This window comes from Amphibalanus amphitrite, unplaced genomic scaffold, assembly GCF_019059575.1.
Source record: "Amphibalanus amphitrite isolate SeventyFive unplaced genomic scaffold, NRLGWU_Aamphi_draft 000089F_arrow, whole genome shotgun sequence".
Lineage (NCBI taxonomy): Eukaryota > Metazoa > Arthropoda > Thecostraca > Balanomorpha > Balanidae > Amphibalanus > Amphibalanus amphitrite.
Genome location: NW_024881585.1, coordinates 943,496 through 964,910, shown reverse-complemented (window position 1 = coordinate 964,910; position 21,415 = coordinate 943,496). Strand labels below are relative to the sequence as shown.

The 21,415-nt window shown below is 51.7% G+C and overlaps 1 protein-coding gene across 1 annotated transcript in view; it reads left to right on the top strand.

Annotated features, from left to right (window-relative positions):
* LOC122380003 (sodium bicarbonate transporter-like protein 11) overlaps positions 1–21,415 on the top strand; it is a 266,840-nt gene that overhangs the window by 144,340 nt on the left and 101,085 nt on the right. The window contains exons 4-5 of the mRNA XM_043362737.1: positions 5,467–5,554; positions 19,466–19,589. Coding sequence (XP_043218672.1) covers positions 5,467–5,554; positions 19,466–19,589 — 212 coding nt within the window. The remainder of the gene's footprint in view (positions 1–5,466; positions 5,555–19,465; positions 19,590–21,415) is intronic.

Below are 21,415 nucleotides of genomic sequence, written 5' to 3'. Positions count from 1 at the left end.
TATTGTAAAAGTTAAGCTCGGCCCGCCATATTTTTCAAGTTACGGAGTCACAAAGTTACGGAATTTCAAGGTCATTCGGAGAGCCCCTCCGATTTTCGTCAAAATTTGTATGCGGACACATTACATGCTCCTCATTACGAATATCGTAAAAGCTAAGCTCGGCCCGCGCTATTTCAAAAGTTAATGAGGTTTGAAACTCACTAAAATTGAAACCTCAGAATATTTTTAAATAACGCGGGCCGAGCTTAGCTTTTACGATATTCGTAATGAGGAGCAAGTTATGTGTCCGCATACAAATTTTGACGAAAATCGGAGGGGCTCTCCGAATGACCTTGAAATTCCGTAACTTTGTGACTCCGTAACTTGCAAAATATGGCGGGCCGAGCTTAGCTTTTATAATATTTGTAATGAAGAGGATGTAATATGTCCGTATACCAATTTTGACGGAAATCGCAGGGGCTCACCCAAATGACCTTGAAATTCAAACCTCCGTAACTTCGTAAATATGGCGGGCCGAGCTTAAATTTTGTGATATTCGTAACGAGGAGCATCTAGAGTGTCCGTACACAAATTTTGACGGAAATCGTAGGGGCTCTCCCGAATGACCTTGAAATTCAAACATCCGTAAACCTCGTAAATATGGCGGGCCGAGCTTAAATTTTGGGTGCATCGTAATCAGGACGTTACGTACTATCCACTGACCAAGTTTGGTCCAAATCGTAGGGGCTCACCTGATTCCGAATCTTAGATTATAGATTAGGATTCACTTACATCTAACTTGACGACCGTGACGGACTCGGGCACCGGTTCGAGCCGGTGCTGGCCTTGGTTTGAGTTCGATATCACCACTCAGCCTTAGCCTGCAGCTCTGGTAGGTCGCCACCGACTTAGCGTCGTAGCGGATGCGGGTTCGACGGAAGCGACCCGTCCGAACGTAGTGGAAGGTCCAGAGCGTCGTCCTCGCTGGGGCGCCGGGACCGACGCGACGTGGCGAGCCGGCACCGGCCGACAGGGGGCCGCGATGGCGCGCAGCTGCGAGCCAGATGGCGCGCAGCTGCGTGCCACAGCCATAAAGGCCGAGCTACACTATGCGTGATCGTCCAGAAATTACGTGCGTGATCTGCGAGTTTGCGGGTTTTAAAATCGGTACGCTGCTGAAGTTCAGCAGATAGGAAATACACAGGGTCGGCTACACTGGGGTCACGCAGATTCAGTCAAGGAAATCCCGGAAGTTCAGTACAGGAAATGCCTGATAGTCAGGACGGTCAGGATGTTCCGTACCGATATAAAGTTCAAAGCTGCGAACTTTTTTGCAGAATCTGCGAGATTGCGTGATATGAGACAGTTGTTGGCGCACTTGGTGGCGCACCGTATGAATCCAAGTGACGTAATTAATAATTGTTTCTTTAATTTTCATGTGTTATTGATAATTTATTGACAAAACAGGTTATTTATGGATAAAATAGTATTGTAAATGGCAAGCTTAAGTATTTGTTACGAAACCATGCATTAGTTGTTATTATTACGTCAACGTAGGGGAGAGTGGGTTAATTTGGCCGGTGGTGTAAATTGGCCGCCCCCACCTGTACGAAAGCTGATAAAAGTGAATGAAATAACTTTAGTCTCTATTTATTTGTCATCGGCAGAACTAACTCGAGAACAAATGTCAAAACTTTCCCCCTCTTAGTTTTATTCAAAATTAATACTCGTAAATGGTGAATTACGTTAGAAAATGGTAACTTTTACTTCCGTTTAAAAATTTGTATAGCATGTAGTATTTGGGCTGTAAACGAATTCGAACATTATAGCGCCATTTTTGAGGGTGTTCAGCGGTTCCAAGAGCAATTTCATCTAGTTCTGTACAGCCATGACGACTTTATAGACAAACATTTTCAGAATGGCAATGTGGGGTTATTTGGCCGGGACTAGCGGGGCAGCTTGGCCGGTGCGCTCAGTCACTATGCTGGGTCAGCTGAGTTGTCATGGTCAATTATACCATAAAGGACATAATTCATGACCAACTTTGACTACCTTGAGGCCATATTTCCTATTGGACAGCTGTAAGGGCATGTGACGTCATCAAAGATTACCTAACGCTTTTTTACTAATAAATACTTACAGAAAAAAGATACAGCCGTGCAAATGTTCTCATTGTGTTCAGCTCGTCAAGGCGCATCGAATCATATACATGATGACCTTGAACTCACGTAACCTTGAGGTCAAGCGACCTGAGGTAACGTGACCTGAAGCTAACCTTGATCTTGACCTTGACCTTGACCTCTCGAGGTCAACACACACATGTTTCGATGCGGAATGACGAGAGAATTACGATGGTACTTTTAGTTTTGGCCTAACTTGATTATTTCAAAACAGGGGCGGATCCAGGAAAACTCCAAGGGGAGGGTCATGAATCGAAGTGGTGCCCCTACCTATACCCAAAATTAAAAACTCAACGGATTTCGTCCACTTCATTTTGGTGGTGCCCCCATTTTCATTTTTTTTTTTTTTTTTTTTTTAGTCAGTATCTTAACTCTTAGCCACAACCACATTTACCAATTGTAAGCAAGTATATATGAATGTGCTATGTGTATATATGTTGTGGACGCTGAGTAGTGAGTACTTACCAGGAACGTTATCAGGTAAGCAAATCGTTGTCAGTCCGACGAACTTGACCCTGGCGTCTAAAGGGTCTGTCCTTGACACTTCAGGCTTGTCAGGGGCACCAAAGTCCTTCCAGGGACACCACAAACCTGTCAGGGGCACCTACGGCCTTGTAGGAGCGCCACAGGCCCGCCAGGGGCACCACAGGCCTGCCATGAAGCAGGGGCACCACAGGTCTAGCAAGTATACACGACAGGCCTGTCAGGGGCACAACGGGCCTGTTGGGCCCATGAGCACCCCTAGGGGCAGGGGCACCACAGTCCTTCCAGGGACACCGCAGGCCTGTGAGGGGCACCAGCGGCCTAGCAGGGGCACCAGTCAACACAGGCCTGCCAGGGGCACCACAGACCTGCCAGGGGCACCAGAGGCCTGCCAGGAGCACCACCGACCTCGCAGGGGTAACTTGGGCCTGTCAGGGCCCAGGGGCACCACGGGCCTGTCGAGGGGCACTTCAGGCTTTTCAGGGGCACCATAGTCCTCTCCGGGCGCAGGGGTAGCAGGGGCACCAGAGGCCTGCCAGGGGCACTACAGGCCTAGCAAGGGCACCACTGGTCTATCAGGGGCACCACGAGCCTGTCCTAGCCAGGCATCTCAGGCTTGTCAAGGCCCAGGGGCACCACAGGTCTGTGAGGGGCACCAGCGACCTAGCAGGGGCACCAGTCAACACAGGTCTGCCAGGGGCGCCACAGACCTGCCAGGGGCACCACAGACCTGCCAGGGGCACCACAGACCTGCCAGGGGCACCAGAGGTCTGCCAGGGGCACCACCGGCCTCGCAGGGGCACCTTGGGCCTGCCGAGGGGCACTTCAGACTTTTCAGGGACACCAGTCCTCTCCGGGCGCAGTGGTACCAGCGGCTTAGCAAGGGCACCAGAGGCCTGCCAGGGGCACCAGCGGCCTAGCAAGGGCACCAGAGGCCTGCCAGGGGCACCACAGGCCTAACAAGGGCACCACGGGCCTGTCAGGGGCACCTTAGGCTTGTCAGGGCCCAGGGACACCACAGTCCTTCCAAGGGCACCGCAAGCCTGTCAGGGGCACCAGAGGCCTGCCAGGGGCACCACAGGCCTAGCAAGGGCACCACTGGCCTGTCAGGGGCACCTCAGGCTTGTCAGGGCCCATGGGGCACCACAGTCCTTCCAGGGGCATTACAAGCCTGTCAGGGGCACCAGAGGCCTAGCAAGGGCACCACAGTCCTGCCATGGACACCACAGGCCTGCCAGGGGCACCACCAGCCTTGCAGGGGCGCCTCAGGCCTGTCAGGGGCACCACGTGCCTGCCGGGGACACTTCAGGCTTGTCAAGGGCGTTACAGTCCTGTCAGGGCCCAGGGGCACCAGGCCCGTGGTGTCCCTGCTAGGCCTGTGGTGCCCCTGGCGGTCCTGTGGTGCCCCTGTCAGGACTGTGATACCCCTGATAGGCCGGTGGTGCCCCTGGCAGGTCTTTGGGCCCCGGGCCTCAAGGGGGGGGGGCCATGACCCATGTGACCCCCCCCTTGGATCCGCCCCTGTTTCAAAAGTTATTCGTAACAAACTGTCATCGCATCTAGAGCAGCTCTTTTGACTATTTTCGACCCCTGTGACGGCTGAGTCAACCTCCAAAATGCTTCAAATGCGTCGTAGGACACGCGTCATTGCTGAATGTGAAGCTGACTCGCCTATAACAAAAATCATGGCCTCAAACTAGCACCGGCCAAATTGCCCCACACCCCCGGCCAAATAACCCAGCTAGTGGGGTAATTTGGCCGCTATGCAGACCTTTGTAATACGCCACAATTTCAATATAAGTAGTTACTCAATCATTTCAAGTTTACAGTCCAAGAAAGTAAAATGTATGCCACACCTGTCAGCGTTGAGAAAATGCAGAAATGTGTTGTCGATTTTTAGTTACATCGTTTTCTAAAAAAGCGGCCAAATTACCCCACTCTCCCCTACATACAATAATTCACGGAAATTTTGGAAAATCGCAGAAACCGATATCAAGGGAGTCTCGCAATTACGGGTCTGCAGATCCCGCACGTAATTTCCTGGAAGACCACTGATAGTGTAGCTAAACTTAGTGTAGCTAAACTTTTAGCCCAGAAAGGGGTGACAGGTGGCGCCACCACCTGTACCAGCAGCCAGCCACCAAGGCCGTGTATCAGCAGCCAGCAGCAGACAACATACCCGCAGCACGCAGCGCCAAGAAAAGCGCGCCCAGCGCGCGGTCTCGAACTCGGGCCGCACGCGTGGCCTTTCCTCTTGCCGACCGTTCCGCCACTGAACAGCCGGGCAAAGTCAACCCAGCTCCGTCGCCGGTGCCGCGCCCTTCGTTGTGCCGTCCGTGACCCGCCATGATACCTTGCGGCGGGGTCAGCCTTCAAACAGGACCGGCACTAAAACGCTTATTACCGGTCCCGTGCACATGCTACTGAAGCAAAGCTAATGCAAAAACATCGACCATGACCTAAAACGTGTCATGAACCACAAGCTCCACTCGGTCACCGCCAAAATCCAGCGAAAAAGGTTGTAACTGAGGAGCACCACTGAGGCACGTCCGTCCCCGCCAAGATGGCGTGCATTCCTTTTTGACCGTTGCGCTCCAAAGGGACATGCCAGACCATTTGCCGACCCCTGCCCTAGGCATTCCACGTCGAATGACTCAAGACGGAAAGACGTCAGGAACTGTGCTATCCTGTTTTGCCATAACTTAGATTTAAACTCAATGACTTACGCGGATAACCCATGTAAAATTATCAAGCAGCTGCTAGTTCCAGGCCCAGCGCAGCTTGCAGTTCACCAGTGACTGTGTGTCTGTTCTGCTCTCCGCAGTGACGCAGCTGGCCAGAACCATCCAGGGAATGTGTCCCAGCCCGGACCGAGACGCCAACGATTACGACCAGTCGTGGGTCGCCACCATGTAAGTATGGTCGCCACCATGTAAGTCTGGTCGCCACCATGTAAGTCAGGTCGCCACCATGTAAGTCAGGTCGCCACCATGTAAGTCAGGTCGCCACCATGTAAGCATGGTCGCTACCATGTAAGTCAGGTCCGCTACCATGTAAGCATGGTCGCTGCTACCATGTAAGCATGGTCGCTACCCTATAAGTATGGTCGCTAACGTGTAAGCATGGTTGCTACCGTGTAAGTATGGTCGCTACCATAGAAGCCAGGTCGCCATCATGTTAGTTAGGTCGCTAAGTTTGGTCACCACCATGTTAGTCAGGTCGGTATCATGTAAGTCAGGTCGCCACCATGTAACCCCACCATGTAAGTATGGTCGCCACTCGCCACCATGTAAGTCTGGTCGCTGCCATGCTAGTCAGGTCGCTACTGTTGTGCCCTCGGGGTGGGGGAGGTTTGGACAAACCTGCGTCCGCCTCACTTGCGGTTTATTCCCCCACACACACAACAGAAAAACACCTGACACGCATGGCGCTATCTCGGCCAAGGTCAAGAACGGAAGAAGACCTAGAGGTGACTCGACACCTCTTTGTCCTTACGACCCAAAACAGTTGACAATCATAAAGAGAGGGGGTGAACAGATTATGCGAAATAAAGGATCGAAACTGAACAAAGCCATTTCGAACCAAACATATTACTAACTAAGTGTCGATCGTAATATCAAAACATAATCACCGCAACGACCAACACTATCAACAAAGGCGTAAAACTCAAACGATAATTGCGCGTCCGCGCCAATCGGCTGCGCGGTCAGCGCCACTAAATTAGTTCCGGCCACAACACCACCCCTCTCTTTAATGGGAAACACTCCCGCTTCTTAAGCCTCCCACTATCCGCGGAAACCATTACACTCACAGCTATCAAACGTAACTTACGATGATAGCCCAATCCTAACGCTACTCGCCCGGAGTGAACCGATCTGGGCCTCTGCGACCCCGCCTGCTACGGCGGGGCCCTGGCTCACCCGCCGGGGCGGTACACTTTGGGGTTGGACAGCGGCTGTGAGCAGGACTTCTGAGTGCCGAGGAGCGGGTGCGCACTGGCGTGGGGCGGGGCTCAGGAACTGGATTAGCACCACCGCCGGGACCACCCCGCGGCGCGGCCGCGTCCTCACCTTCTGGCCGGCCGGGCACCAAGCGTCTAGCGTGGACACGCTCGCCGCTGGTGAGCCGGTAACTTACCGGGCCAGTCCTCCGGCTGATCTGCACGGCCCTCTGGCCCTCCACACGCCCACTCACCGGCTGTCGGACCCGAACCCAGTCGCCGACGCGCCAGCGCGGGGCGCCAGTCAACCCCCGGTCATATCTGGCTTTGTAGGCCGCCTGATACTTTTCGTGTCGCGCACGAAGCTCACTGCCGGTGTCCGGCGAGGAAACCTCACCTGGCACGACGTCCAGCAACGTCCGTGCCTCCCGCCCCCTCATCAGCCGGAACGGCGTCTCTCCCGTACCTGCGTGCGGGGTAGCCCGGTACTCAGTGAGGAACCGCCTCAAGTACGCCGAGCGCGGCTCCCGGGCCAGCCGGGCCGACTGGATGGCGTCCTTTACCGTCCGATTCAGACGCTCCACCATGCCGCAGGACTGCGGAGAGTATGGTGAGCTGAAAGTCTGCTTGACCCCCAGTCGGGTCAAAAAATCACGGAGTTGGGCAGACCGGAACGCTGGACCGTTGTCGGAGACCAGCTCCAACGGCGTCCCCTCGCGGCTGAACACCGCCTCCAGGAAGCTGATTATAGACGCCGCCGTCGCGTCCCGACACAGCGCCACCTCTGGCCACCTGCTGAACATGTCGCACAAGACGATGCCGTACCGCTCGTGCTGGGGCCCCTGCATGGGCCCAATCACATCGACCATGAGGCGCTGCCACGGACCGTCCGGAAGAGGAATCGGCTGGAGAGGGGGCCGCTCCTGCCGCACGTGGCCGTCATGCTGCGTGCACACCTCGCAGCTCCGCAGGAGGTCACGTACCTCCTTGTCCAGCCGCGGCCACCAGAACTGCGCGCGCAGGCGCTGCTTGGTCCTTGTCTCACCTTGGTGACCCTCGTGGGCGTTCCTCAGGACGCGCTCACGCAGCGCCGCCGGCACAACCAGTCGCTCGCCGCGGAAAAGCAGCGGTCCGAGCTGGGACAGTTCGTCTCTCACCTGGTAAAAACCAGTCGCCCGAGGATCGACATCCCTCTGGCGAGGCCACCGTCCGGCGAGGTACCCCCGGATCACGTCCAGACACTCGTCTGACGCCGAGGCGTCCCGCAGCTCCTCCTCCGTGACTGCTGCTGCTAACGACAGAGCCGCGATCTGGATAGAATCATCATCAGGCCACCAGGTCTCGGCGACCGGCAGACGGGACAGGCCGTCCGCCACTCCGTTCCGCTCCGACCTGACGTACTCGACGTCGAACGCAAACTCCAGCAGCCGGGCCTCCCACCTCGCGACTCGCCGGCCGACGCGGTTGGAGCCCTTGACACCGAAAATGGTGCAAAGAGCCTGGTGATCGGTTCGGAGGGTGAATCGCCGACCCCACAGGTAGTGGCGAAACTTCTCGACGGCCCATACACATGCCAGCGCCTCCTTCTCCACTACCGAGTAGTTGCGTTCGGCCGCCGAGAAAGACTTCGAGGCGTACGCAATGACCCTGGGCTGACCCGAGGCGCCCATTTGCGTCACGCACGCACCGCAGCCAACGTCACTGGCGTCAGTGGAGAGCACCGTTCGTAGCTCCGTGCTGAACATGCACAGTGCTGGTGCTTCGCTTATCGCGTCCTTGACGCGGCGGACCGCGCTGGACAGCGCCGCCGTCCACTCGAACTGGTCCGCCCGGAGCGCGGCCCTCAGCGGCTCTACTGCGTCCGAGAACCGTGGCAGAAACCGCGCATGATACCCTACGGCACCGAGGAATGCGCGCAGGCTCTTTTCGTCCCGCGGCTCGGCCGCCTCCAATAACGGCCTGATCCGCTCCCGGTCGATGCGGACACCAGCTGACGAGACCAGATATCCCAGAAACGAGAGCTCGCTCTGATTCGTCACGCTCTTGGGCCAGTTGACCCGCACCTTGTGGGCATCGAAACGCCGCAGCACTTCCCTCAGACGGGCGTCGTGCTCGGCCTGGGACGGCGCGTGGACCAGGATGTCGTCCAGGTATACCTCCACGCCTGGCACCCCCTCCAGCATGGACGCCATCACTCTCTGGAAGCACGGCCCGGCGCTCGCGAGGCCGAAGTTGACGCGCCGGAACCGGTAGAGTCCCTGATGACTTATAAAAGTCGTTAGGTCTCTGCTGTCAGGATGGAGCTCCAGCTGGTGATATGCATCCTTTAAGTCCAGCCTGGAAAAGACCTGAGATCCACTCAGGCGGTCAAGGACATCTTCGATCCTGGGGAGCGGGTAGCCATCCGTAATCACAGCTTTGTTGACCCGCCTCATGTCTACACACAGGCGGATGGACTTATCCCGCTTCCTTCCCACCACAAGAGGAGAGACCCAGGTAGATGCACTGACCTTTTCAATTATCCCTTGCTCCTCCAGCTCCTTGAGCCTGGCACTCACCTCGTCCAGCACTGCCAAGGGCAGCCTCCGCAGGGGCTGGCGCACCGGCGCCACCCCTGGATCGATGGTCACCCGGTGCTGGTAGCCCAGGATGGCTGGCTGCTCTCCTGACGGAGAAGCAGGTCCAGTCGGAGAGGCAGGTTCGGACGGTGAGGCAGGTTGACCGGCGTGAGGGCTGGCAGGTTCGGCTGGCCCGACGGGCGAAGGGACTGGGCTGGCATGACAGGACGGGTCTGTGGACACAGAGCATACACTGTCACCAATGATGCACACTTTGAACAGTTTCATCATGTCCAGGCCCATCAGAGCACGACCATGCGGCACAACATACACAGTTACATCATGACACTCCCCCCTGCATGACACATTTACACTTTTTACCCCTAACACATCTAACACACTCCCCCCATATGAGCACAGGCGCTCTGCTGCTGGCTCAAGGGCCCCAGGCGCCAGGTGTCTGGGGAGGAGGGACACTGGGGAGCCAGAGTCTACCGTGAACACGACCTCCCTCCCCTCCACCTGGGCTGTCAGAGTCATTGGTGATGCCCCGATTGCCAGCACTTGAACACTGGACACCACTCGCTTCTGGACACAGTGCTGGGCAAAGTGATTCACTTTCCCACATTTGGAGCACTTCACATTGACAGCAGGGCAACACTGGTCCCCTCGCCTGTGTCCAGCACGCCCACACCCCCAGCACAGGCTACTGCTACTCCCTGCCGGCCTCGGCTGCTGAGGCTGTTGCTGATGAGTGGAGACCCGACCAGCAGCACGGGTCCTGGCCCCACCACGCTGAGGCCGCCGACGCTGCTGCTGCTGCTGCTGGACAGCCTGAACAGGAACTGGAGCAGCTGGTGCCTCCATCACCCGAGCCTCACGTTCAGCCGACTCAAGTGTGTCACTGATGGTGAGGGTGCGCTCCAAAGTCAGGTCAGAGCCCTCCATAAGAAGTCTCTGTCGCAACTTGGAAGAGTTAGTACGCTCGATGACCTGGTCCCTTATGAACTCGTCGGTTCTGTCACCATATTCACAGGAGCTGGCCAGCTGGCGCAGTATCGACACCCACTGCTGGACTGTTTCCTCAGTTTGCTGCACCCGGCTCCTGAAACGGTAACGCTCCACACACACATTCTGGCGAGGAGCGAACTGGGCCTCCAGGCGCCGCCTGGTGAAGGCGTACTGGTCCTCGCCTTCCTGCTTGACAGCAGCTGGGAGGGACTCGAAAATTCGCTGCCCCTCCGCCCCCAGGCACGTGAGAAGGATGGCCTCCTTGCGCGCAGCTGAAAATGAGCCGCCGCCCACGGCCACCAGGAAGTTATCAAACATCCTTATCCACCACGGCTAGGCCGTACCGGGCTCGGCGCCGGCCGCCGGCAAAAACGGCGCAGGGGCCACCGAAAAATCCATGGCCGACAGTTATCACGGCCGCGTAAAAACTTACGCCTTGTCGCCACTTGTTGTGCCCTCGGGGTGGGGGAGGTTTGGACAAACCTGCGTCCGCCTCACTTGCGGTTTGTTCCCCCACACACACAACAGAAAAACACCTGACACGCATGGCGCTATCTCGGCCAAGGTCAAGAACGGAAGAAGACCTAGAGGTGACTCGACACCTCTTTGTCCTTACGACCCAAAACAGTTGACAATCATAAAGAGAGGGGGTGAACAGATTATGCGAAATAAAGGATCGAAACTGAGAACCTCATACTATATACATAACCGGGTGAGGAGTTACTGTTTCCAGTCGCAGCCGTGCGGCGTCCTGTAGTGTGCACGACCAACGTACGACACGGTGATCAGTCTAGATATCATCGTGACCTAGCTGTACACTCTACGCTATTCACGCTTCTGCCTTAGCTCTAAACCTGCACCAGCCATTCGTGAAAACAGGTCCCGATTTTACCAAGTTTATTTTACGCCATCTATCGGTAGGAGTTGAAACTCTAACTTCGGCCTGCCGATATTATCCTTCGATACGGCGCACACAAAGCACGTTAATGATCACGAATGAATGGTGCGAGAAAGGGCGTCTTCAACACCTCCGGTGAGGCTAAAAAACATTCGCTGTTTGCGCGTTCCGAAAGAATTATAGCCGTTCACGGCACGGAAGGGTGCCCGGTAGATGGCAGGCCCGTCGATGTTTGTCCGCAGCGAGCCGTGTCTTTCCGCGGCCAGGTGTCTGTCTGCGACTAACTCTGCCCTCCGCCGCCAGAGGGCAAATGCCAGATTTGTCGCCTATGAGTATTGAAAACAAAACAAACGCGAATAACTTGAATGAGAATGATTTAAGAGCTACAATTTTAACGGAGATTGTTGAGACATACGCAATGGAACCGCAATGGAACTATCAGTATTCACTATTCCGGTCAGCACTTTGTGCAAACGATCGTTATATTGGTACGATCTTGAAACGTCCAAGTTTTTCACTTTTCTAAATAAGTTAGTTATAAAGACCGCCTGCAAGCTGCCATGCAGGACGGGAAACATGCTATCGGCGGTGCCGGCGAGGGTTAAAATTCTTCCGGCCACCAGCCGTGTGGCTTACGGTGCAGTATTTATCCACTTTTTCTTGGTAATTTCGCCGGCCGCCGGCCCAGCGCATTTTCTCAGTTTCCGTAATATTTTCAAGCGATTCAATGCAATCATCAGAACAACTTTTTTTCTGGCCACCGGCAGTGCATGCCGGCGACTGGCCGTGCATGATCAAGTCATGTGATGGATTTGCAATATTTCTCAGCGATCAGAGCACGGCACCGCCGTTATATTTTCAAGCGATTCACGACTTTTGCGCAAATACCACTAGATGCAATGTAATTATACATTCTGACGCCCCCCCCCTCCCTGAACATGTCAGCAAGCCACTACAGACCACACGCTTTTGACAGGCGTTTGCCGGCAGTGATCGCTTTTTCGTTCTGTGACCTGATCCAGTTTGACCAAGTGGCCCTGCGTATTTCTGGTGAACCAGACGACCAATGAGACCCAGGTTGACCAAAGCGATCTATTCTGACCCCACCCCACCACCCCTTAACGACCTTTATGGTGACCAAGACGACCGATGAGATCCCAGGTACGTGACCCAGTTGACCGCCGTGACCCAAGCGAGTTTTGTGGCCTGATGTAATTTGACCAAGTGGCGCTGCGTAACCTTGTTGACCGCTGTGACCCAAAAATTATCCCTCTGACCTAACATGACCCAGCTAACCCCAAAGATAATCCCTCTGATCGGACATGACCTAGCTGACCTTTGTGGTCAACCAAGTGACCCAAAGATAACCCATGAGCCGCTGGGGGAGGAGGCGTAAAGTTGCCCCCTTTACATTTTGTGGAATATCTCCGAAACCTGATGAGGTACGAACGTGAAAGTTGGCATAGCTTCGACTGAATACCTACGCAATATTTGTGGAAAGTTTGGTGGTTGTAGCACTTAATATGACGTCACAGTGACGTCATAAAGTTTTGTCGTTTTCCGATATGGACCGTTTCTGATGTCGCTGAGCATGAAACTCAACTGTAAATGAACTAGACAGCACCTGCTGTCATCCTAAAATATCTAAGTACACTTCCATCTAGTTCCTGACCAATAATCGGCCCTTTATGTTCGGTCCCATGTATCTGATATATCCTGAGGAAACTGCGAGTCGCAAAAAATTGGCAATTTCTATTTAGGGTTACGCGTGAGGCTCGCTTGAAAAGGGTCGATTTAACATGGAAACCTTGTGGGGTAGTAGCTTTTTAGCGCCCATTTGGTCTAATGCTACCAAGTGTTACTGGCTACCCCAGAATGTTTGCCTGCTTTCACCTCTTCGGTGGAGCCCTGACGCAGTGATAGAGTGCACAGCTTCACCAACGGAGCACTCAGCTCGGTGGCACATTCGCGCATTACAAGTGCGCTAATGTCATCAAGACCGCATGCTTTACTGGGGTTTATGGAGTCGAGAATCCTTGGTTATGGAATGGGGTTATGGACTCAAGATCCTGAGACACACTACTGGTAAAAGCGGACACGTCCTACGTCAGGAGCGCGTGGGTACACAGTAACAGAAGGGTCACAAAACTTGGAAGCAGAGATGCAGTTACGAACCGAATCATGAATGTTGGTAAATACCGGGTGTTCATTAATGAATGGAATAAAGTACCTACGTCACGTGATAACAATAAATCACGTGAGCGCATTTTTTTCCTTGTAAATATGAAACATAGGCTGTATCATTTTTTAATACATGATAACCTTAATCACAGCGTTATCCAAACGCTTATGAATGGCTCTGGTTTCGAAGAGCCCAAATCGGCACTTTTTTCAGTTTGCCCAGGCTTCCGCCGGGGGTGTATTTATACATCAATCATCGCGTGGTCATACACTCAGCAGTTGCCAATTATATCACGTATTGCGTCCAATCCCACACATAATTACAATAAACAGTTCACACGCTAGGTTGTCCCTGTCTACCTCTACTAACCTACGGCGGATCCTTGCTGTTTTTTAACATTTCCCTCAGCTGGTGCCATTCCTGGTTAAATGTATGCATTGTGCTTGTAACTAAAGCATGATATCGCTCGACCCGAATATAATCACTACACATACCCACGAACCCCTGCATGTTCGGTGCTGCGCTATTCAGTCTGCATCGCCATATATACCATTTCCCTAGTAACACAATCATATATAACTGATTCCCAGATCCGCGACAGTGTGGCAGGTTTACAACAAGCAGTACAGCCGGAGCCGACAATGGATCTCGCAGCCTCAGCAGCTGTCGCAACTGGGCCCAAAAACGCAACACTGCTGGACAGAGCCAGAACAAATGCAAGATAGACTCGCGTGAACTTGGGCAACGGTCGCAGCTATCTGAGGGAAGGATTCCGTACAGGTGCAAACGGCTATTAGTTGGGATAATACGATGCATTATTCGTAGTTGAAGCCATCTGAGCCTAAAGTCGGCGGTACTAACGTATAACTTCTTAAAAAGATTGGTCCAAATCGTAGGTGACGGCAGGACTAATTCCGATTGCCATTTCCTTATGGCGGTTTCTGGTGCCGATACTGGGACTGATTTCAGAAGCTTTGGATAAGACCACTGGGCACACTTGTGAATAGAACTAATATCGCTTAAAATTTCCGGCTCGTCGTCGTTTATCGGTTTTTCAATCTCGAGGGTTCGCTTCCATTGGGCTGGAATTGATAAGAGCAAACTGTTCCAGCCGATAAAATGCGAAATATGGAAGCGCAGCTGTAGCTCGCTAGCTGTCATTAGCCGTCTTTCAGTGGTGTTGTATATATCTTTTATTTGAACGACTCCTCTTGCAATCATTTGACTAATTTTAATGGATTTACTACATTTTACGTCTTTATTGTACCATATCGTCTTGGAGAGAATTTGCCGACCTGATGGGGTACAATCATCGGCTAATTTATACCAGGCATCAGCGACTTCCTCCCAAAAACCATTGCGCAGCCTTTGACTGATGCATTTTTTATCGCCGTTACAATGAAATACTGTTATGTCTCGTCTGATAGTAAGCTTTTCGTGCATTAATACCTTCCATGGACTTGTGCAGTCTGGGTCCAAGAATTTCTTAACCCAATGTATCTTTAAGCTGTTCCCCTGTGACCTGATGTCTGGAACCTGTAAGCCGCCTTCGTTTTTCAAATTTTTCATTGTTGAACGTTTTATTTTCTCTGTGCTCCCCCAAATAAATCTGAACATAATTCTTTCCAGCTGCTTAATGAGCTGTTGTGAGGGCATAGGGAGAACTGACATTAGATATACTAGTTGTGATAGGGCCTCAGATTTTAATACATGCACTTTCCCAAAAGGCGTTAAATCATGGCTTAGCCATGGGTTCAGCCGCTTTTTAAGGCTATCAATTTTCTTTGAATAGTTAAGATAAGTCATGTCACGTTTGTCCAGGGTTACTGTGACGCCTAAGTATTCAACAACATCAAACTTCCATTCTAAGTTTAATTCCGAACAGATGCCCTCTTTTCTCCTAGCAAACCGCCCTATCCATGCAGCCTGTGTCTTGTGTCTATTTAATTTCAAACCAGAAACTGCATTAAACTCTTCCAAGCACTGTATCGTGTTACGCAAAGAAGATGGCTTACCATCCAATATGAATAACGTGTCATCCGCATATGCAGACACTTTAAAGCAAGTATTATCTACGTGGAACCCTCCTATCAACGGATTGGACCGAATCTTTTGTAGCATGGGCTCAATGCTTAACAGAAATAAACTGCAACTAAGTGGGCACCCTTGTCTCAGACCCCTAAGAATTGTGTACGGATCAGACAGTTGGCCGTTTATCTGCAACTGAGCCTTCGGAGGAGGGTTGTCTGGGCTGGGATAAATCAGGTCGATCCATCTGAGGAAATTATCCCCGAAATTGAACCGCTTCAAAACGAACTTCAAATACTCCCAATTTAGAGAATCATATGCTTTCTCCCAATCACAGAACAAAAGCATGCCACACTTCTCCTTTTCTGCCGCAAACGTAATCAAATCGAGCACCAATCTAATGTTTTCGGCTATATAGCGACCCTTTATGAATCCTGTTTGATCTCCATTTATTAGACGTCCAATTACCCTCGAGACACGCCGCGCAATGGTTTTTGTGAATATTTTAAATAGAACATTTAGCAGACTAATGGGTCGTAAATTCTCAACGAATCTTGTATCCTTATTTTTCTTAGGTATCAATATTTTTTTTTTATAGTCCGGCATTTATTACGAACAACAGTGATATTCTCACAAAACAAATGCACTGCATGACGATATAGTGGGGAAGCATCAGATGAACGATGCTTCAGATGAGCTTTTGACTGGTCTCAAACGACCCGAAAAAAAATACGCACAATGATAGACAACAGCCCGTGTAGACACCTGACATTCCGAACGAGACACATGACATTCCGCATCACGTCTACAACACAGTCAGCTTTAACCCTCCCCTCCCTCCCTAGGTATTCACATGGTCACACTTCTCACCAGCTCAGTTCAGTCTCACAGTTCACTAATACCTCTCACACCAGCCACTTTACCCTAGCGCGGCTCAGTCATTTCTGCTGAGCGTGGCCAGCGACAGCGACTGATACAGCTTTGTGACGGCCGTCAGCACGGCGCTACGGAACACCTCGTCCTCCTCACAGGTCACCGACATGTCCGTCAGGTCAATGTCTTTTTTTTTTAACGGGCCGCGGGCCCCCGCCCGCACCCCCGGAAAATCATCTTTCCCGGGGGTGCCCCCTAACCACCGCCCGGGCGAGGGGAGCGCCGGCCCGACCCGACAGGCCGGCGCCCCGCCCGCCCGGGCGGCCGACCGGTCCCTTTCAATTGGGACCGGTACCCAGGTTGGCCCGGATGGGTCATAGGGGCGGGGGCCCAGTGCTCGGCAAACTCAGGGCTCCGCCACAGGCCGGCGTTCAGTGATCAAACACTCGATACACAAACACAAACACAGTAGCTGCGAGGCGGCGGCGACAGCACAGGCAGCAGCGGCGGCAGCGGCGGCGCGGGCAGAGGCCGCCGGGTTATACTGCACGTGTACATTAGGCAACAGCCACCGGCCGGGCCGGCGCAGCGCAGCGACGAACCGTACGTGAAGGGCAGACGACGGCGCGTGGCTGGGGGGTGGGGGAAGGGGGGGGTATAATAACTTTGACGTCCCCAAGCTGCATTATGGTGAATTATGTTTTACTTTATATATTAGTACGTAGGTATATCTTATGTGGGCATGTATAGTGTATACGTATGTCCTTATGAAGCATTGTAAATGTACGCATATGACGTATATACATGTATCTTAGGTATCAATATAGTGACACTCCTCTGTAATTCCTCAGCGAAAAAACCTCGCTCATAACTTTCATTTAACGCTGATTGAATAAGAACTCCCAATTCTGTCCAAAACGCTTTATAAAAGGGCACAGTGAATCCGTCAGGACCTGGACTAGTAGAGCTTTTCATCGAAAAGAGGGCATCTTTAAGTTCGTCTAACGAAAGCTCGCCATCTAGTTCCTTACATTGTTCCGGTGACAATGACGGTAAATTAACGTTCGCCAGAAAACTATCAGCGTTTATGCGATCTTTTCGATTATATAGACCACCAAAAAATGTTTTGCACTCGAGCAGCATTTTGGAAGTTTCCTGCGAATAGCTGCCATCCCCGGAGTGCACCAGAGCCATGCACTTTAAAGGTGCTTGAACCCGATATCGCGTATTAAGTCCATGGAAGTAAGCCGTACCCCGCTCGGCAAAGTGCCTCCACCGGGCTCGATTCCTATCAATGCTGATTCTGGTCACCTCCTCCAATAGCTTATCTCGCTCTGAAATCATCCGGTTCAGCTCTGCACTGTCCGGCTCCTCAGTGACATTGTTAGCGGCATTAATTTTTGCTTCTAAACTTCTTAAATCAAAATCTATCTGCCTTCTGGCCCGTGCATAGTACTGAATAACCCAGCCTCGAAAAACACACAACACCGTTTGGAGACGAAGGTTATGAGAGTTACAAACATTTTCCTGCAGTATTAAATTAATGTTTTCCTTAGCATCATTAACAAAATTTTCGTCCGCTAGCAGGGCGTTGTTAAATTTCCAATACGATTTGCCAACTTCAGGCTGCTCGATGACCAACTCTAAAAGGACTAGCTTATGGTCCGCAAGATAACCGTCAAGTATTTTAGCATATGGTTCCTTAGACTGGCGTTAGAATGAGTTGCTAATGAGGAAAAAATCTATGCGCGATTTACTCGCAGGATTTGAACGATGGAATGAAAATTCCCTTTTGCAAGGATGAAGATGCCTCCAAATGTCAATCAAATTATTTGCGACCATGTAGTCCACTACAGCTTTCTTGCATTTTTTGTTGTTGCGTACGTTACGAGCTGTTGACATTCTATCAATATCTTGCATGGTAAAATTGAAATCTCCACCCCAGATCATTTCAGTGCATTCAATATCATTACATCTATTCAGCAATTCGGTGAATGTTGCAGGATTATCAACGTTTGGACCATAAGAACACACCAAGACTATCTCGCACCTATTCAAATTTACACAGGCGATGATAAATCGGCCGTTATCACAACGTATGGTACGCGTTACATCGACTTTGACACTAGGGTTGAAAAGTATAGCTACACCGCGGCTCCTCGAGTCCCCGTGTGCGAACAGTGCTCGGCCGCCCCACTCTTTCTGCCACATGTTTTCTACTGTCGGATCTGAGTGCGTTTCTTGAAGAAAAACAATATCAACCCTATGTAACTTCAGCCATTTAAACAATTTACGTCGCTTCAACAAATCGGCACTTCAAGACAAACTCGCCGTTCAATTATGAACCAGCGGGTTGGGTTGTGGAGAACTGTGCCGGGTTGGAAAGTCTTACCGTGGTTAGACGGGCTTTCCGCCTTAAGCTCTCTCCTAGAAAACCAGCAGCAATACCACATACCACATCTGAATGCTTTTCAGCGTTTAGTGGAGAGATTTAGGATGGTTGCAGCGACACGGCCATGTGTGCGCTCCGGGCGCCAGCCGATGACCCCTGGTGAAATGGAAAAGGTCAAGGATTTCTTCCGGAAAAATGTCACAGCTCATGCTCGGCAGGCGTGCGAAGAGCTTAAAATGTCCATTGGAAAGGTATGGATGATCCTGATTCTGTCATGATTGGCCTCCCTCGATCGAAGTTCAACGATCGGATCATCTCGCGCGGAGGTACCCATCTGCACTGGCCCGCATACAGTCCCTACCTGTCCTGCCTGGATTTCTCGTTCTGGACCCAAGCTTTGAATCCCGTGGTAGAATCGGAGCCGGAAACAATCAAAGAACTGAAAAAGGTCGTGGAGGACTTCGCCAGAACATAAACGAGGAGCAGATGAGGAAGATGGTCCGGCACACACAGCGCCGGGCAGAGCCGTGCGTGGCGGAGTGAAGGTGTTACTTTGAGCACTTCCTGTAGGAGACACAAGTGGCAAGCGGTGATCGCGATGATGTCATCATAAATGATAAACCCTCTTGAAAATGCATTGTGTGATTTGATAACGTGAGATGAAAATATATCTTTCTGGTGCCTACCTACTTTATTCCATTCATTAATGAACACCCGGTATGAATCTACATTCTACACTAAAGTAAGAGTTCGCAAAAAGTTGGTATTTCTCTCATCTTCCCAAGTTGTTTCGGTTTCGGTATTTGCATGTGGTTTTCGTTGGTATTTGGTCTGGTATCGGTATGCCGATTTTCTGTGACAGTCATCACTAGTGGGGTATGTAGGACTCGCGCTGAATGACTGGTGGTGTATGACTGGTGTTGTATGTCCGGTGTCCGCAGGTGCCAGCTACCGACGCTGCAGAGTCGACACGTGGCCGTCGCCCGTCTCAAGCATCCCGCCAACTTTGGACGCACGGCCAAATACGTCAAGCTGTTTGTGCTGATTGTCGTACCTAGCAGGGAGGTAAGGCTCAACCCCATCAGTCGTACCTAGCAGGGAGGTAAGGCTCAACCCCATCAGTCGTACCTAGCAGGGAGGTAAGGCTCAACCCCATCAGTCGTACCTAGCAGGGAGGTAAGGCTCAACCCCATCAGTCGTACCTAGCAGGGAGGTAAGGCTCAACCCCATCAGTCGTACCTAGCAGGGAGGTAAGGCTCAACCCCATCAGTCGTACCTAGCAGGGAGGTAAGGCTCAACCCCATCAGTCGTACCTAGCAGGGAGGTAAGGCTCAACCCCATCAGTCGTACCTAGCAGGGAGGTAAGGCTCAACCCCATCAGTCGTACCTAGCAGGGAGGTAAGGCTCAACCCCATCAGACACGATTTCGTAGCCCAAGTAATGACATCATCCGGTTGCATCCGGTTTTCGGCTGCACTATATTTCAAAAACTTTGTCACAAAACTGACCAAGAAATATGTTTGAATGAAATTACATCATTTTTAAAAGGAAACTAGGCGTAAAAGTCACATCACTGTTGGCTGTTTTTTTGCGTTATTTTTAGAACAAAATCGATGTGAGCCGCTAAAAAAGCAAAATATAACATGGCAATTGGTAAATATAGAAATATGCCATAAATCGCACTCAGTGACGTAGCCAGAGATCAGCGAAAGGGGGGGGGGGGCATGGTGCTCGAGGTGGCGACTTTTTCCCTTGAGAGGGGCGCCATTTAATGCGTTAGTGCTATTGCCGTAGCTCTACGACCATTGTTGCTGCAGCTATTTGCGAATAACTTAACCCCACCTCGGGGTTGTTGACCTGACCTCTGACCTCAGCAGAGTTCGACAAAATTCATGGAGTTTCTCCGACTACCGGCCAATTTTCTCCAGCCATTTAAAAAAATAGCTCGAATGTTTGAATGGACGGATTGACAGAGCCGGACCCCACGCTAAGCAGAGCTTGTTCAGCAACAAGTCACTTGTTGCGTAGACCCCGACCCCTACCGTCCGTCCGATCGCGCAATTCCGGGTAGCGGGAGAATTTAGATGCCAAAGTTTAACGTGCCCTTCAAAGCCGAACACGGCTTGTCCCACTCAACTGACTTCAACTAGCTGCGGCTGCTCCCACCGGCCACCGGTATATGTATAGGGCCTTGCTCCCACCAACCGCAGATCATCCCCGTCAGGAGTCTCAAATATCGAGCGCCGGAGCGTCTTGAACCCGGGTTCTCACTACCGGGAGTCCAATGCTCTACCAACTGAGCTACGGGACAGCCGTTTCTTCGACGATTGTGAGAAATGACGAATTTGGATACCTATCCACCACGCTAGAACGCAACCACTGCAGTATACGGGCAGTCATACACAAATGACGAAAGTCTCGTGAGTCGGAACAAATATTACAAATGTAATCCTCACTAGCATGATTCACGGAACCCCACGGGCAGCACACGCACAACCAAGACCACGCACAACGTGCCGCACCGGCCGCACAAACATGGCGCGTTTTCAACGCTCTCATTTGCTTCCAAATCATAAAATGTATCGTTCTTGAGACCTTTCTTCGTATATGTAGAAATTCCTTCAGATATGCAATAAACGTCGCAAGAAATAGCGACTATTATTGATAATTCCCAACTATCATTTCTCTAGTCTCAAGAGTCCGGCAACTGAAGAAAACAAAGGGCTCCACAAAAACACCACTTTCTCCGACTGCCAATAAGAGCGATATTTGCCTATGACTTGATAGAGAAATAGACCTAATAGACACAGAACTGCTTCTGACCGGATCAGACCAGCTCTGACTAGGGAGAAAGTGGAGAAATGGTAGAAAAGCGTGGTCACTAAATTGTT